Source organism: Hypanus sabinus, chromosome 13, assembly GCF_030144855.1.
Source record: "Hypanus sabinus isolate sHypSab1 chromosome 13, sHypSab1.hap1, whole genome shotgun sequence".
Taxonomy (NCBI): Eukaryota; Metazoa; Chordata; class Chondrichthyes; order Myliobatiformes; family Dasyatidae; genus Hypanus; species Hypanus sabinus.
The window spans coordinates 61,435,173-61,452,035 of NC_082718.1; the positions used below are offsets into that span (position 1 = coordinate 61,435,173).

General features: G+C 37.4%; 1 protein-coding gene across 4 annotated transcripts in view; it reads left to right on the forward strand.

The window, feature by feature from the left end:
• Positions 1 to 13,513, forward strand: part of LOC132403917 (plexin-D1-like) — a 40,145-nt gene extending 26,632 nt beyond the window's left edge. The window contains exons 4-7 of one of the 4 annotated variants that reach the window (XR_009515390.1): positions 519 to 677; positions 6,058 to 6,113; positions 8,606 to 8,706; positions 11,666 to 11,701. Coding sequence is in view for 1 of the 4 variants with exons in the window: in XM_059987741.1 (XP_059843724.1) it covers positions 8,606 to 8,706; positions 11,666 to 11,738 (174 nt within the window). In the remaining 3 variants the exon portion in view is untranslated. Of the gene's footprint in view, positions 1 to 518; positions 754 to 6,057; positions 6,114 to 8,605; positions 8,707 to 11,665 lie in introns of all 4 variants that reach the window. The other 3 variants (XR_009515389.1, XR_009515391.1, XM_059987741.1) reach the window with 3 other exon arrangements.
• Positions 13,514 to 16,863: the final 3,350 nt, after the last annotated feature.

A 16,863-nucleotide genomic window follows, 5' to 3' on the forward strand; every position in this document is an offset into this window, starting at 1 on the left:
TCCCCCCTTTTTTTTCTTGCTTTTCCTAACAGCTCTGACTTTGGTAGTGGGTTTACAATTTTTCCTGTATACCAAATTATTATATCTCAATATTATGATTTAATTTAGTTTTTATGAATACAGGGTTTTGTGATTATAACTGTATTTTTAATACAATGTATTTGTCAAGTCAAGTCACATCACTTTTATTGTCATTTCAACCATAACTGCTGGTACAGTACATAGTAAAAATGAGACAATGTTTTTCAGGACCATGGTGTTACATGACACATTACAAAAACTAGACTGAACTACATAAAAAACAACACCAAGAAAGCTACACTAGACTACAGACCTACACAGGACTGCATAAAGTGCACAAATACTATACTATATATACTAAATTTGATACTATATTTTAACTTATAATATATATCTTCTTGTACTCTGTATTCCTTTATGCAGAAACTAATAAGAATATTGAAAGAGAAGTACGTAATTACAATAAGATTTAATGATCTCTTATTGATGGGTGGTAGTTAGATCTGTCCCAGTCCTGCACGTACTGATGGTGATCAGCGTACGCGACTGCCCGAAATTGAGCTGCCCTGCCCTTTTGCTCCGGTTGGTGTCGCTGCTGAGGCTGGCCGTGCGCATGCGTCGTGTCCCGATTTCCATGATGGCGGCTTGACTCTCAGGTGAAAGTGGGACTGTTGATTTTGGCGATTGAGCAATTTTATATGAATATATAACCCTGAACTTTGCCTGCATTCTGTGAGTTAGCGCATCTTAAGTCAATTTAGTCCCAAAAAGTGCGGCTGTAATGCACCATTCGGGCTAATTGGAGGTCACAAACAGAGCATGAGAGTTTTAGTAGTATATAGATTTTCATTTTTCCTGTAAATGCCCATAAGAAAATTACTCTTAAGGTAGTGTACAGTGACATACAAGTACTTTGAGGAAAGTTGTATTTCTGATTCTAATTACTTTCTCCTTGTGATCGTTGTGCCATGAGAATAGAGCGTCATGTAGTGAGATCCTGAACCACGTACTAAATTCCATCTTCCGAAATATTTTTTTTAATTTAGAGTCAATTTCTTTTGGATTCTCAATTTCTGAATTTTTAATTTAAAGTTTTGAAATTTATGTCCAGTATTTGATTGTCCATTGCTGTTTCATCTGTCTTAACTCTAATTAAGTCTAATAGAGCCTTTCTTTGTTAAGGCAGGCTTTCAAGTTTTCTGAATTCTACAACATTCTGTGACATTTTGAACACAAGCACACGCAGCTGACACTGTTTAGAAATTGTTTCTCTACAGTCTTCTGCCCCAGTTAACGGTGTGGAGTTTGAAATATTTGAAGGGAATCCTGGCTATTTTCTAAATGAGTTTTTGTTCTTTATGAGTTGTCTTAAGTGGCTGCCCTGAATAACCAATAGCCCAATAAACCAGAATAATTAAATAAGTAGTACAAAAAGCTAAATAAAAAAAGCTGTCAAATTCCCCCTTCTCCAGCCCTTTATCTCTTTCACCAATCAACTTCCCAGCTCTTTACTTCACCCCTCTTCCTCCCAATTTCACCCAATCAAAAAAAGACTTAGGAATAAAAACAAGTACGCTTGAAAAAGGTATATAAATTTAGGTAAAATATACATTTTAATAGAATTGATTCAACAAATCTGTGATAAAGAGAGAGGCGACCAATTAGTAAGTATCTTTTTCACATAATTCATTAAGGCTAGAAAATTTTCTTTGAATAGATCTTTATACTTCTTACATCCAAATATGTAAATTGATTTCTTAACAATTTTAAAAGGAAGGTTAATTTCGGTTGGTATCAAATTATTTAAAGGAAACAATTCACTCTTATGTAAATTCAATTTATATCCTGAAAACTGACTAAAATTAGTCAGTAAAAGAAACATAGAGGGTAAAGAAGTTGTAACATTAGATATAAAAAGCAATAGGTCATCAGCATAAAGTGAGACTTTGTGAATAGTACCTTTCCTTAAGATACCAGTGATATCTTTAGACTCTCGAAAGGTAATTGCTAAAGGTTCTAATACCAAATCGAAAAGCAAAGGACTCAACAGATCCTTGTCTGGTTCCACGTTAGAGTTTAATTGGTTTAGAAATCTGAAAATTAGTAAGGACCTGAGCAGAGGGAGATAAGTAAAGTAATTTAATCCAATGAATAAAATTATGCCCAAAATTAAAATTTTCCAAGGTTTTAAATAGGTAATTCCATTCAACACACACAAAATGCTGGTAGAATGCAGCAGGCCAGGAAGCATCTATAGGAAGAAGCACAGTCAACATTTCAGGACGAGACCTTGTGTCAGGACTAACTGAAAGAAGAATTAGTAAGAGATTTTAAAGTGGGAGGGGAGGGGGGATCCGAAATGATAGGAGAAGACAGGAGGGGGAAGGATGAAGCTAGGATTGGAAAGTTGATTGGCAAAAGGGATACAAGGCTAGAGAAGGGAGAGGATCATGGGACGGGAGGCCTAGGGAGAAAGAAAGGGGGAGGGGAGCACCAGAGGGAGATGGAGAACAGGGAAGGAGTGATTATGAGAGGTGCAGAGAGAGAAAAAAAGAAAGGAGAAAAAAAGGGGAGGGGGGCATTAACAGAAGTTAGAGAAAGCAATGTTCATGCCATCAGGTTGGAAGCTACCTAGATGGAATGAATATAAGGTGTTGTTCCTCCAACCTGAATGTGGCTTCATCTTGACAGTAGAGGAGGCCATGAATAGACGTATCAGAATGGGAATGGGATGTGCATTTAAAATGTGTGGCCACTGGGAGATCCCCTTCTTACCCCAACCTTTATTTATTATTCATTTATTTTTCTCTTTTTACTCTTTTTTTTCTTTCTCTGCCCCTCTCATAATCACTGCTTGCCTGCTCTCCATCTCCCTCTGGTGCTCCGCTCCCCCTTTCTCCCTAGGCCTCCCATAATTTTGAAAAGGTATATACTATTCTAATTTAAAGTGAAATCAAAACCTCATAACAAAAAAAAAGAGAAAAAACAGCTGTTTGGTTAAAAGAAAAGAATCTTGGACATATAGTCATAAATTCAAACAAATAGTAGCCATCATTGTTGAACAAGTCGAAGATTGTGAAAGTAGTTCCAAAAAAGTCCCCATAATGTGAAAAAATCTTGTCTAGGTATAGAAATAGAACACCTAATCTTCTCTAGATTTAAACATGACATAACATCAATCAACCAATGGGCATGAGTAGGTAGAGCAGCATCTTTCCATTTAAGCAACAAAACTCTTCTGGTTAAAAGAGAAATAAAAGCCAAAATATGCAGATCATTCGGCTTAAGAGTAAAATAATTTCTTCTGATATTGCCAAACAAGGCAGTCAGAGGATTGGGTTGAAAATTTATTTTTAAAAGCTCTGAGAAAGTTTGAACTACTTCTTTCCAAAATTTATCAAGCTGCGAGCAGGACCTAAACATATGAATTAGAGAGGCCTCTTTGACATTACACCTATTACAGTAGGGAGAAAAATCTAAGTAAAAATGAGAGAGCTTACCTTTAGTCATTTAGGCTCTATGAACCACTTTAAATTGTAAAAGAGAGTGACGCGCACAGAACAGGTTTAAAAATTTCATTCCAAGTATCCTCATCAATTGAAATCTGTAGGTTTTGTTCCCAGAGATTTTTAATTTTTGTCTAACGGAATGTTTCTCATTGCCAACAACATACTGTAAATATTAGAAATAGATCCATTATGAAAAGGTTTCAGAGTAAAAATTGTATCAATTAAATTCTTATCTGGACATTTAGGAAATGTGTGGTTGAGAATGCAAGAGGTCTCTAATTTGTAAATATCTAAAAAAGTGAGCTTTACGAAGATTATATTTAATAGATAGTTGATCAAATGAGGAAAGACTATCTCCAACAAACAGATCCTGAAAACGTTTATTCTACTCTATTCTATTTTATTCTAGTCTATTCCACTCTTTAAAAACTACAAACGTTTGTACATCAGTCAAAGAAGGTTTAAAAAAATTAGAAAAAATGGGACTAGAGAGTGAAAAACCAAATATCCCAAAGAATTTTCTAAATTGTAACCAAATCCTCAAAGAATGTTTAACTACATAATTATCAGTTAAATTACTTAAGGATAGAGGAATTGAAGAACCAAGATGATAAATAATAGAAAATTTATTAACTGAATTAACTTCTGAAGAGACCCAAACCAGACAGTCAGCATGATTAATATAACCAAAACGTAAGGTAGCATATGTTGACTGCTCAATAGCAAAACCTAAAATTGAGTAGGGCTAATCCCCCATTTTCTTTAGTTTCCTGAATATGAACTTTGTTTAATCGGGAGGTTTTATTCTTCCTTAAATAAGAAGATATAATCGAGTCTAAAGAGTCAAAAAAGGATTTAGGAATGAAAACAGGAATAAAAATTTAAGCAAAACATTCATTTTAATTGAATTGATACGTCCAATCAGCAATAAAGAAAGGGGAGGCCAGTTTGATAGTACCTTCTTAACATATTCTGGAAGAGTGATAAAGTTTTCTTTCCTGAGAACTGACTAAATTCAGAAAGTAAAGAAAGTCCTGAGGGTAGAGAGGACTCCACATTTAGAGATGTAGAGCAAAAGGTCATCAGCATAAAGTGACAATTTATGAGTGATACCCCTCCTTAAAATACCCGAGATGTCAATGTTATTCATGAAACGTGATGGCTAAAGGCTCTAAAACCAAATCAAAAAGCAAAGGACTCAAAGGACGTCCTTGTCTGGTACCACATTGGAGATTAAATGGTTTAGAACTCAGAGTTAATAAGAACCTGTGCAGTGGGAGATAAATAAAGTAATTTAATCCATTGAATGAAATTGGACCTAAACTTAATTTTTTTTCTGATATTTTAAATAAGTAATTCCATTCAACCCGATCAAAGGCTTTCTCAGCATCTAAAGAAATCACGCATTCTAATATTTCTTTAGAGGGAGAGTAAATAACATTCAGTTATCGACGAATGTTAAAATGAGAATAACGATTTTTAATAAATCCAGTCTGGTCATCAGAGATAATAGAAGGCAGAATGTTTTCCATTCTATGAGCCAAAAGTTTAGATAAAATGTTAGCATCAGCATTAAGTAAAGAAATAGGTCTGTAAGAAGAGCAATCAGTTGGGTCTTTATTCTTTTTGAGAATAAGTGAAATAGAGATGTCATAAAAAGATCGTGGCAAACTGCCTAATTTAAAAGAGTCAGAAATGACAGAAAGTAAATGAGGAATAAGCAAAGGAGCAAAAGTGTTATAGAACTCTCCAGAAAATCGATCAGGACCAGGAGCATTCCCTGAACTCAGAGAATGGACAACCTGGGTAATTTCCTCAGAAGATAAAGGTTGATCTAACCATTTTCAATTAACCTCAGAAAGTTTGGGAATATTTAAACAATCTAGAAAATTATTCATAGAAAAAATGGCTTTAGGAGAATCGGAGCTATACAGTTTAGAGTAAAATTCTCTAAAAGTATCATTTATTTCTAATTGATCAGAAGTTATATCACCATTCACTTTGGAGATTTCCTTAATTTGATGTTTAACTATTAAAGTTTTAAGTTGATTAGCCAAAAGTTTGCCCGTTTTATCACCATGAACATAAAATTGACTTTTATCTTTTAGAAGTTGAGTTTCAACGGGGTAAGTTAAGAACAGATCATATTTCATTTTAACTTCAACATGTCTTTTATGTAAGATGGGATCCAGATCAGAAGCATATTTTTGATCTAAATGTTTCAGCTGATTGGCTAAATCAGTTCTCTCCTTATTAGCTTTATTCTTAATACTTGCTGTATAGGAAATAATTTGGCCTCTAATATAAGCCTCGAAAGCATCCCAAATAATAAGGCTAGAAGTGCCATCTAGCATATTCTCTTCAAAGTAAAAAGTAATTTGACTCTCTAAAAAATATTTAAACAGCCTTATCTGATAGTAAAATTGGATTAAAATGCCAAAATCTGTTTGATTGAGAAACACTTGAAAGATATACAGATAAAAAGATAGGGGCATGATCTAAAACAGAAATTTCTTTATATTCACAGGATTGAACAGAGGGTATCAAATGACTATCAACAAAAAAAAATCAATCTTGGAATAGGTATGATGAATATGAGAAAAAATGGAATATTCTCTACCTGTTGGATGTAAAAAATGCCAAACATCAATAATGTTACATTTCATTAGAAAATATAGGAGGCAGATGTACTAATATTCAATCATTTTAAAGATGAACAGTTTAAAACAGGGTCAAGACAGCAAATAAAATCACCTCCCGAAGTTAAAGAGTACAAATTTAAGTTTGGTAAAAAAGAAAAAAAAGTTCAGAAAAGCCGGGATCGGCTATATTCAGAGCATAGAGATTAGCAAAAACCATTAGTTTGTTATCTAATTTCACTGAGACTATAATGAATTGGGGTCAGACATTACATCATGTTGAACAAAGGCAACTGAATTGTCAATTAAAATGGAAGTACATTTGGGTTGGCTTGAAAGGAAGAATGAAAAGCTAGACCATTCCAACGTTTAAACAAACATCCACAGTCGGATCTGCGAACATGTGTTTCTTGTAAAAAAAAATTGAGGCATTCAGTTTCTTAATATAGGTAAAAACCTTACTCTGTTTCACAGGGTGGTTTAAACCTTTCACATTTAAACAAAGTAAATTAATATTGTATACCAGTTACATATGTTTAAAACAGAGGTTAAACATATGAACCACTGAAATATACCAAAAATCCAAACCTTAAAATTTAAAATACTTAACCAAGCAATAGATGAGGTGGGGATAACCAAACAGCTGATAAAAAGGGAAAAGAAAAAAAAACACCCCCTTCCCAAAGAAAAAAATCACCCAAGAAAGCTAATCTAGTGATAAATCCTACCCCCAACATCTACTGGCAGAGCTCCAAGAGAAGAAAAGATTCGTACAAAATGAAATCCAACAAAGACTAAATAACCATCAGGTGAACTGAAAAAAATTCAAAACATAGTGCCTGCAAAGAATAATTACAAAGAAAGCTTACTGAAGTTAAGTCTATTAATTTTCTAAACAGAAAAAATAAAAAACGAGAAGAAAAAGAAGAGTTATTTATGAAAATATATCGAAAAAAAGAATTATTCAAAGAACGAAGTACTAAACAAATAAGCTACAAAAATGCAATGAATTGATCAGTCAAACTGAGGGGACAAGGTTATAAAAAGCAAAAGTAAACAGTTAAACTTCTGGAGTTGATAGACTAAATATTATTCAAAAGAGCTAAAGAAGAATTCAAAACATCATGTTAAAATATGATAAGAACAGAAACTAATTATAAGAATATATGAGAATAGAAGAGAGAATTGTTCATAAGAAAGACGTACTAAACCTTTAGACTGCAAACTTCCAACAACAAAGAATCGGTCAAGCTAAGTAAGCATAGTTTACATAATACAGTATTAAACAATTAATTTTCTGGACTTGATTTGGCCTGACGAAGATCGTGCACTTCCTCAATCGAAAGAAACCTGTCAGGAGATCCATTTTTCAAAATGATCCTGAAGCGAGTGGGGTAATTTAGTGAAGGTTTATAGCCTTTGTTATATAACTCAACTATGGCTTCTTTATACTTAAAACGTTCACTTAATACCTGGTGTGAATAATCTTCAAAGCTAATCATACCTAACCCACGAGCTTGGTGAATTATATTAAATTTGTTTAGAAATCATGAAAAGCAATTATTACAGGTTGAGGTTTTTGTTGAGAAGAGGATTTAAACACTGGGGCTCGGTGTGCCCAGTCCATTCTAGGTGGAGTATCCAAAACATCAGAAAACAAACGAGCCAACAGCTTTGCAAAAAATTCTGAAGGTCGATTTCCTTCGACCAACTCAGGAAGACCCAAAATTTGTATATTGTTCCTTCTTGAACTATTCTCCAAAGCAACAATCTTTCATCTTAAAGATGCAATGATTTTCCATTGTTTATCTCCAAACTTTTCCAACTCATCCGTCTTAGCATCGAACCTTGTTAAAACATTTTCGTGTTGTTGAATCTGAGTAGTGTGTTCCTGTAAAGTTTTTTGAATAGTCTGCAGCAGAATCTCCATTCATTTAAGCTCTGTGGTAACTTTTAAACACACATCCGAAAGTTGTTCAGATGTTTTGCTCTGAGCTTTCAGAATTAGCTCTGCAATAGCTTCCATCATCACAGAAGGATCCTCTTTTTTTAGAAGATTTAGCATGAGACATCATAATACTTCAAAAGTAAGTTTTCAAAGCAGATTGGATTCAGTAATTTTAAAAAACAGAGCTGTTCAAGAAACACGTCTACTTCACGGAATGCCAGTAGGAGGAGTCAACACCATTCATTATCAACTTGATTATCTTCTGTATCCAGAGAAAAATGTAGTGAATCTTCCCTTCAACTATCAAAGAAGCACTCACAAATCTTTGGGCCCTGTCCATCTATGTTCTGCTTTGGCCACCTCTCCTTCCGCCCAGGCTCTTGTTTTTTTTTTCAAATTTCCCACCAAACCATTCCGCATTTGTGGATTACAATTCCCTTCTTTGTGTGTGACGAGATTCCTAAAGTCTCTTTCTCTTGTTTCTGTAGGTGAGAAGGCTGAAGGTGGCATCCTGCATGCAGTACAGCTCGTGTGAATGTTGTTTGGCTGCACAGGATCCGTACTGTGGTTGGTGTATTCTCAAGGGAAGGTCAGTTTGTGTAAAACAGATGAGTAGCAGCTAAACTGTTCACACTTACACCATAAGAGAGAACTGCTATTAATCTGTTCTGTATCAAAATCAGGACAGAGCAAAGAGAGGACCGAAAACCAGGATTGAACCTAAACCTTGAGGCTGTGAGGCAGTAGCACTACCAGCTGTGCTATTTCGCCACAACTGGTTCGAATTCAAAACAATTTTGCTAGCATATATCCACAGCTGAAATTAAGTGAATTTCATTTAAAAATATTCTGACCCCAGATTTTCTTTAAGATTCTACACATTTTAAAAAGTTTATTTTAGATATTTTGCTTTTAATTAGCTTTCTCTCTTTTATTTTGTCTTTTAAATTGTTTTGATTATGCGGATGTGAACAATGTGCCTCTGTAGCAGTTAGAGTTCAGTTAGCAGTTAGTATTACTGCTCAGGGCTTGGGAGTTTCTGCCAAGAAACAAGCCAGAGATTGTTTCTGGTATCCTCTGTGAGGAGTTATTATGTCCTCCCTGTGAATGTGTGGGTTTCCTCTGGAGGCTGTGGTTTCCTCCCACATTCAAAGACTAACCAGATTACAGGTTAATTGGTCATTGCAAATTGTCCTGTGAATAGGTGGGGTGCTGGGAGGTGAGGCTCACTGGGCTGGAAGGGCAATACTATATCTCTAAACAGTATCTCATTCAGCTCCGCTGTAACAAGAGTCATTAGAGAAAATCCTTCCTACCGAATGCAAAAAAGCATTTACAACACTTCATCTCTGTGCGCCAGGAGAACACACATCATAGTACAATAGCCTCTGTTTTATTACTGTACAATATTATTGCAAATTGGTGAATTATTATTGTGTATAATGTTACTCTGTACTTTATTATTAAGTCTGCAGATTGCTAAGTGTGTTTTTAAATGTTGTTGCTGTAACAAAAGAATTTCCCACTTGGGATCAATAAAGCAGTATTATTATTATTAAATAAATAAAGTTATACTTGTGTTCTGAATGGTAAGTCGGTGATGTACGAATTTCTTAGTAATCAGCCATTAGTGTGGGAAATGATTACACATGGTCTGGGCATGATACCAAGTTCCCTTTTTCTGAAGCGTATTTCCATCCAGTTTCATTTTTCCCATAATGTAATTATGTTGAACCCTCCTTTTGTGTTGGTTCGTTCTCAAAGCTGACATAATTGAATATAGAAAATATGTAACACTGAGGAGGTCATTTAGCTATCATGTCAGTGCTGGTCAAAGTGGTACTCCCCAGTCTCTTAATCCCACTTTAATAACAGAGAATGTTCTGGCCTTCAGGTCACAGTATAGCTCAAAGTACTGTAAGAATGGATTAAGATTTCTATCTTCACGATTCTTTCAGATACTGAGTATTTCACTGAACGTCTTCAAAGTGGGGAAAATGTCCCTATGCTCTCCCTAATCCTTGAACAAATGATTTTTAGTCTATGTCTAGTTTCTGACCCCCTCTGGAGAGTGTACAAGGTCTTTCTATTTACTCCATGTAATATTATACACTTAATTAAGTTTCCCTTAGCCTTCTCTGTTTCAAAGCTGATGCACCATCAATAACTCTCGGAGATGTGAGGTAAGATATAGGCTTTTATTGGCTGGAAGAAAGAACAAGCAGCAATTGACCACCGCACAACATCCTGGAGACTGAGGCCGGGGCTGTGTCTCCAATCGCCTTTATACAGGGGTCTGTGGGAGGAGCCACAGGAGCAGTCAGCGGGGGGGGGGGGGGGGGGCGTGTCCAGATAGGTATATGTAGTTCACCACAAAAGCAAACAACCTCAGCTTATTCAATCTTTCCTCATGAATGCATTTTCCAGTCCTAGTAAATCTCCTCTGCCCCTTCTCCAGTGCAATCACATTGTTCCGGTAATGTGTTGAGCAGATAAATCTGTTTTCACTTACTGTCATACTTCCTGTGTCACACTGTTGGCTGAGACACATGTAGATGTGTTTGCTGCTAAGGCCCAGGGGCCAATATTCAATGACCCTCATGTCAGGATTTGGATGGTGCTTGTTCTTGTGAGCCAGATGGATTTCCTGGCCAATGTTTGTGTTATCCATTTTGAAATTACTTGCATTGCTGGAGAAACCAGTTCCAAGGTTGGCATCTTGTAAAGCCTTTTGGTGAAGTCACTTGCACTCAGTGGCCACTTTATTAGGTACACCTGTACAACTGCTTGTTAGTGCAAATATCTAATCAGCCAATCATTTGGCAGTAATTCAATGCATAAAGGCATGCAGATATATTCAAGAGCTTCATTCACGATTCAGACCAAGTAACAGAATGGGGAAGAAATGTGATCTAATTGACTTTGACTGTGGAATGATTATTGTAGCCTGACAGTGTGGTTTGAGTGTCTCAGAAACTCCTGGAATTTTCATACACAGCAGTTCCTGAAGTTTACAGAGAATGGTGTGAAAAACAAAAATCATCTAGTGAGTGGCAATTCTGTGGGTGAAAACACCTCGTGAATGAGAGAAGTCAGAGGAGAATCGCCAGACTGGTTCAAGCTGAGAAGGTGGTGACAATAACTTACAATAATGGTGTAACTCACTATAATAGTGTAACTTACAATAATGGTGTAACTCACTATAGTGGTGTGCAGAAGAGCATCTCTGAATGCACACCACCTCAGATCTTGAAGTGGATGGGCTACAGTAGCAGAAAACCATGAACAAACACTCAATTGCCATTTTATTAGGGAGAAGAGGTAACTAATAATATGACTATTGACTGTATTACTGCCATAGTCAAATAATAACCATGAAAGAGTAAAGCTTTTTGCAATGTGCAAATGTTAAATTATTACTATGTACTGTAATGTTATATCATCAGGAGTGTAAGATAATGACTACATTTTATATATTAAAACTATATATAAATGATCTTATACCACTCAACACAATTTGTAACAAGTGCCCTTTTTCTAATATGTAGGTGCTCCTTTAGGAGTGAATGTCAAGAAGCAAATTGGATCAACATTGCAAAACAAGCCGACAGCTGCCCATAAGTTACCCTTAAACCTGTGGCAATAGATCGTACTTTGAAGGAAGAGCTGGTAATACAAGATTAGCACAAATTTTAGAAATTGCCTCATGGATTGTTTCAGTATGTTAATTTTGTGCATGCAGGTCCACTCCAGGTTACAAACATTAATAAATAGACGATATGTGAGTGAGTGTTTGGGAGTCTGCTAGGATGGACTTGCTGTGGGGCTGCAGGATGAGAACGGGACATTTCCATGTGTCTCCCTCACCCCGTCCAGGCCTGGCCAAGCTGAGCAGAACAGGAGGTGCTGTAGACTCACACATTCACTTACTCCAGTTGGTACATGCTCCTCCTGCGCCTGATTTGTCCTCACACACAGATGTTACTACGATTCTCTTCCACACATCATTTATATTGTTTTCATATTGATGATATGTGTGAGTTAGGAACAGTCTTAAAGAACAGAGCCTCATTGTAACCTGGGGTGATAAAACATACAACAGAATACCACAGTACAGGCCTTTCATCACATGATATTGTGCAAAATTTGTAACCTACTCTAAGATAAATTTAATACTTCCTGCTACATAGCCCTCCATTTTTTAAATCATACATGTGGCTAAAAATTTGCTTAAATGTCCTTAATGTATCTGCCTCTACTACCACCCCTGACAGGCCGTTCCACACACTGTATATAAAAAAAAATGCTTCTGATATCCCCTGTATACTTCCCTCTAATCAGCCATTTCCACCCTGGGGGAAAAGTCTATGTCTGTCCACTCAATCTATGCCTCTTATCATCTTATACACCTTAATCAAGTTGCTTTTCATCCTCTTTTACTCCAGAGCCAGAAGTCTTCACTTGTTCATCCTATCTTTATAAGATATGCTCTCTAATCAAGGCAGTATCCTGATAAATTGCCTCTGCACCTCTTCTGAAGCTTCTACATCCTTCCTATAAAAAGGCAACCAGAATTGAATAGAACACTCCACATATGATCTAGCCACAGAGCACAGAAAATTTTGTCCTACTCTCATCTAAAGGTTACTCAAGCATCAGAAAATAGGATGATTTACAATCATCAGAGAGGACTAGATGAATTAGGCAATCTTCCTGGGAAAAGAAAAAGTTAAGATACAAATGAGCCCTTTTTGAGGAAAGTACAGAACCTTAGGATTTTGAGTTTGGTTCATAATAAATGTAATAGGGTCCTGATTCAGTCGCGATGAAGTGTTTCGATCCAAATCATTGACTGTTTATGGATGTTGTCTGACCTGCTGAGTTCCTCCAGCATTTTATGTTCATTACTCTGAATTTCCAGCACGTGCAAAATGGCATGTTTATAATGTAATAGGAATTCAGGGAGAAACATTTTTTGTCCAAAGATTAGAATGTATTTCACTCAATTACAAGGAGTAAATTAATTAAACAACAGATTATTTCAAGGAAAATGTCACTAAAGGTGTTGTGGATATGTATGTGTAATAATAACATGTCAATTTATCTATAACAAAATGGAGCCTGTATTGTACCAGAGTGCCTTGCTAATAGTGTCTGAGCAACATTATGGTATTGGACTTTGAATATCTGACAAACTGCAGAAAGACAAGCAGATGCATTACTGGAAGAATGTTAAGTAGAGTTGATTAAGCAGATGTACAGAATGTTCTTGAACTGAATCTAACACTTGGAAATAGAAGAGGATTATGCAGTCTGTTTCTTTTAAGCTAATGACTGGCTCATCTGTGGTGATGGTCTTCCCTTGCAACAAGTAAATTAAACTTGCTTCTGATTGATACGCTGAGTTATTTGTTGTTTGTTATAAGGTGTAGAGAAAAGGTACTTGACCATCTGAAGCAGAAAGGAACAGTGACGTGAAGAGAAAATGGAAGGGGCTCACGTGGGCTATCTGGTCGTGGTACCATTTAAACTTTGTCACCCACCACTTCCTTCATTCCCTTCGGTTTCCTGATAAAAACCATCTGTACTGTTTTACTTCAGGATATTTCCATACAATTACACAGCCAAACACCTGAGTAATCACATTGTCAAGTTCACTGATGATATACAGTGGTGGGGCTCTCACCAATAATAATAAGGTGGCCTACAAAGAGGAAGTGGAACAATTCTAGGCTTAGTACCAAGCAAATTGGCTCTTCCTCAATATCAGCAAGACAAAGGAGGTGGTTATTGATCTCAGGAGAACTTGCACCACTCACACTCCTCTGCAAACTGTGAGAGTTTCAAACTTCTGGACGTGCACACCTTGTACAACCTCTCATGCTCCCTGAAGCCATCCTACACAAACAAGACAGCTCACCAATGCCTTTACTTTCTGAGGAGAGCAGGACTATGCACATCAATACTCCCAACCTTCTATAGATGCGCAGTAGAGAGCATCCTAATATACAAATACATTGCCAATCTTCTATAAATGTGTGGTGGAGAGTTATTGACTGATTGCATCAGAGCCTGGTATGGAAACAAATACCCTTGAAGAAAAGATCCTACAAAAAGTAGTGGATGCATGGAACATTGTTGTAGGTAAGCAGCAGCCATCATCAGGGACTCTCACCACCCAGGCCATGCTCTCTTCTCGCTCTTGCCATCAGGAAGGTGGTACATACAAACATCTGAGGCATGTAAGAATGTAACAGCAGTTATCGTGGCAGACTTGAACTTGCATGTAGATTGGGTGAATCAGGTTGGTCAAGGCAGTCTTCAGGACTTCATGGAATGCACCTGGGAACACAGGCTATATGGTGGGATGGTTGAGGAACAGTGGAAGGCTCTCAGAGATTTTTCACGGTGCTCAACAAAAGTAAATTCCAGTTCGAGGCAAGGACAATAAGGGTGGGGAGAACCAGTCTTGGATAGCTAAGGAAATAAAAGAAGGCATCAAACTAAAAGCTCGTGCATACAAAATCACCAAGAGTAATGGGAAACTGGAAGATTGGGAGGACTTTATAAAAAGCAACAAATGACCACAAAGTGAGCAATAAAGAAAGGCAAGATAGAGTATGAAAATAAACTATGACAAGATATCAAAATAGTAAAAGTTTTTATAATTATATGAAGTGGAAAAGGGTGGCTAAAGTGAACATAGGCCCCTTGGAGGATGAGAAGGGAAATTGATACTGGGTGATGAAGAAATGGCTGAGGCTTGGAATGACTATTTTGTGTCGGTCTTCACGGGCCAGATGGTCTACTCCTGCTCTTATGTTCTTATGTAGCAAAGCCTCAGGACTCACACCACCAGATTCAGGAACAGTTATTATCCTTCAACCATCAGGCTCTTGAACCAGTGGGGACAGATTCATTCAACTTCATTTGCCCCATCACTGAATTGTTCCCACAATGTGTGGACTCACTTTCAAGGTCTTTATTATTATTATTTCATTTTTGTATTAGCAGAGTTTCTTTTCATTTGCACATTGTTTGTCTTTCATTGATTCTGTTATGGTTCTTGGAGTTACTGAATGTGCCCACGGGAAATGGGTCTCAGAGTTGCATATGGTGACATGTATGTACTTTGATAATAAACTTGCTTTGAACTCTGAACATTGCGTCACTGCCTGATACGAAAACTGCACTTGCTGGAGAGAGAGGCTTTGCAATGGGTGGTCAAAACTGCCCAACGCATCACCAGCACCAGTCTACTCACCAACAAGGAATGGTTTGTTTCTGGATAAAGACCAATAGTGTCCAGACCACCTACCCTGTTCATGGACTTTTTGTTCCACTCCTATCAGGGAGGAGGCTACACAGTATCCACGTCAGGACCACCAGACTTGAAAACAATTACTTTCCACAAGCAGTAAAGCTGATCAACACCTCCACCCACTAACTCACCTCACCACACCCCACCAGCACCACTACCTTATCATTTGCTCTCAGATTCTCCTTATGTACAGCCATTCCTGTGTCTTGTGTCACCTTCTGGACCAGCTTTCTCTCTGAACCAAGGCAGACAGCAATACTTTGTTCTCCACTTCAGCTCCAGTATTCACTCCCATTTTCACTATGAATGGTTCTGGTCTCCTGCCTGTTTATTCTCCTTTGTGCGAGATTGCAGAACTCTGATATACAGAGGGTTCCAGGTGGGCTGAGTGCTTGTCTCCTGCTCCAAATATCCCTGGTTGTAAGAAAACCCCCACTTCTCCAGAGGTGGGGTGGGGGCTGCTCCCTTCACATCCCATTGGTCCTCCCATCATTCCCACCAGACTCAAGCAGGGAACTGCAATTGAAGCTCAGAGTTAAACAGGCAGTAGTTCCCAAGGCAGTGCTCTTTCCTGGGGATTCCTGCCCATTCCACAGCATGTAAATTCTGAGTTAAATCGGACCTTAAAATTCCACAGGGAAAAGATTTTAACACATTTACCTTTTCTCTTCTCCTCCCCTGCATATCATCTCCCTCTTTACTCCTTTCTGTAGATACCGCCTGACCTGCTGAGCTTCTCCATCATAATGCGTGATAACAAAAGGTTCCTTTTCTCCCTTTGTTCACCAGATGTACTGAATGTGTTAATTCTGGCTGTCATTGGTGTGCATTGGAACATAGGTGCTCTCCATTTTGTAAACAACATACAAATCAGGTAACAGTCATCAACGTTATTAGATCATAAGTTATAGGAGCAGAGTTAGTTCATTTGGCCCACTGGGTCTGCCCAGCAACTTGATTATGGATGATCTCTTTCAACTCATTCTCCTGCCTTCTCCCATTAACCTTTGGTACCCTTACTAATCAGGAGACTATCAAACTCTGCTTTATATATAGCCAATGACTTCCCCTCCGAGAGATATGTGGCAATGAATTCCACAGATTCACCACTCTCTAGCTAAAGAGGTTTCTCCTCATCTGTTCTAAAGGCATGTCCTTGTGTTCTGACACTGTGCTCTCTGGTTCTAGACTCCCCCAAAGGACACAACCTCTACACACCTTCAAGATCTAGGTCTTTGAATATTCAATAGGTTTCAATGAGATCACCCCCTCATTCTTCTAAACTCCAGCAAGTACAGGTCCAGGGCCATTAAACATTCCACATACATTAACCCTTTCATTCCCAAAATAATTCATGAACCTCATCTGGACCCTCTCCAATGTCATCACATCCTTTCTTGGTTGAGAAGCCCAAAACTCCTCATA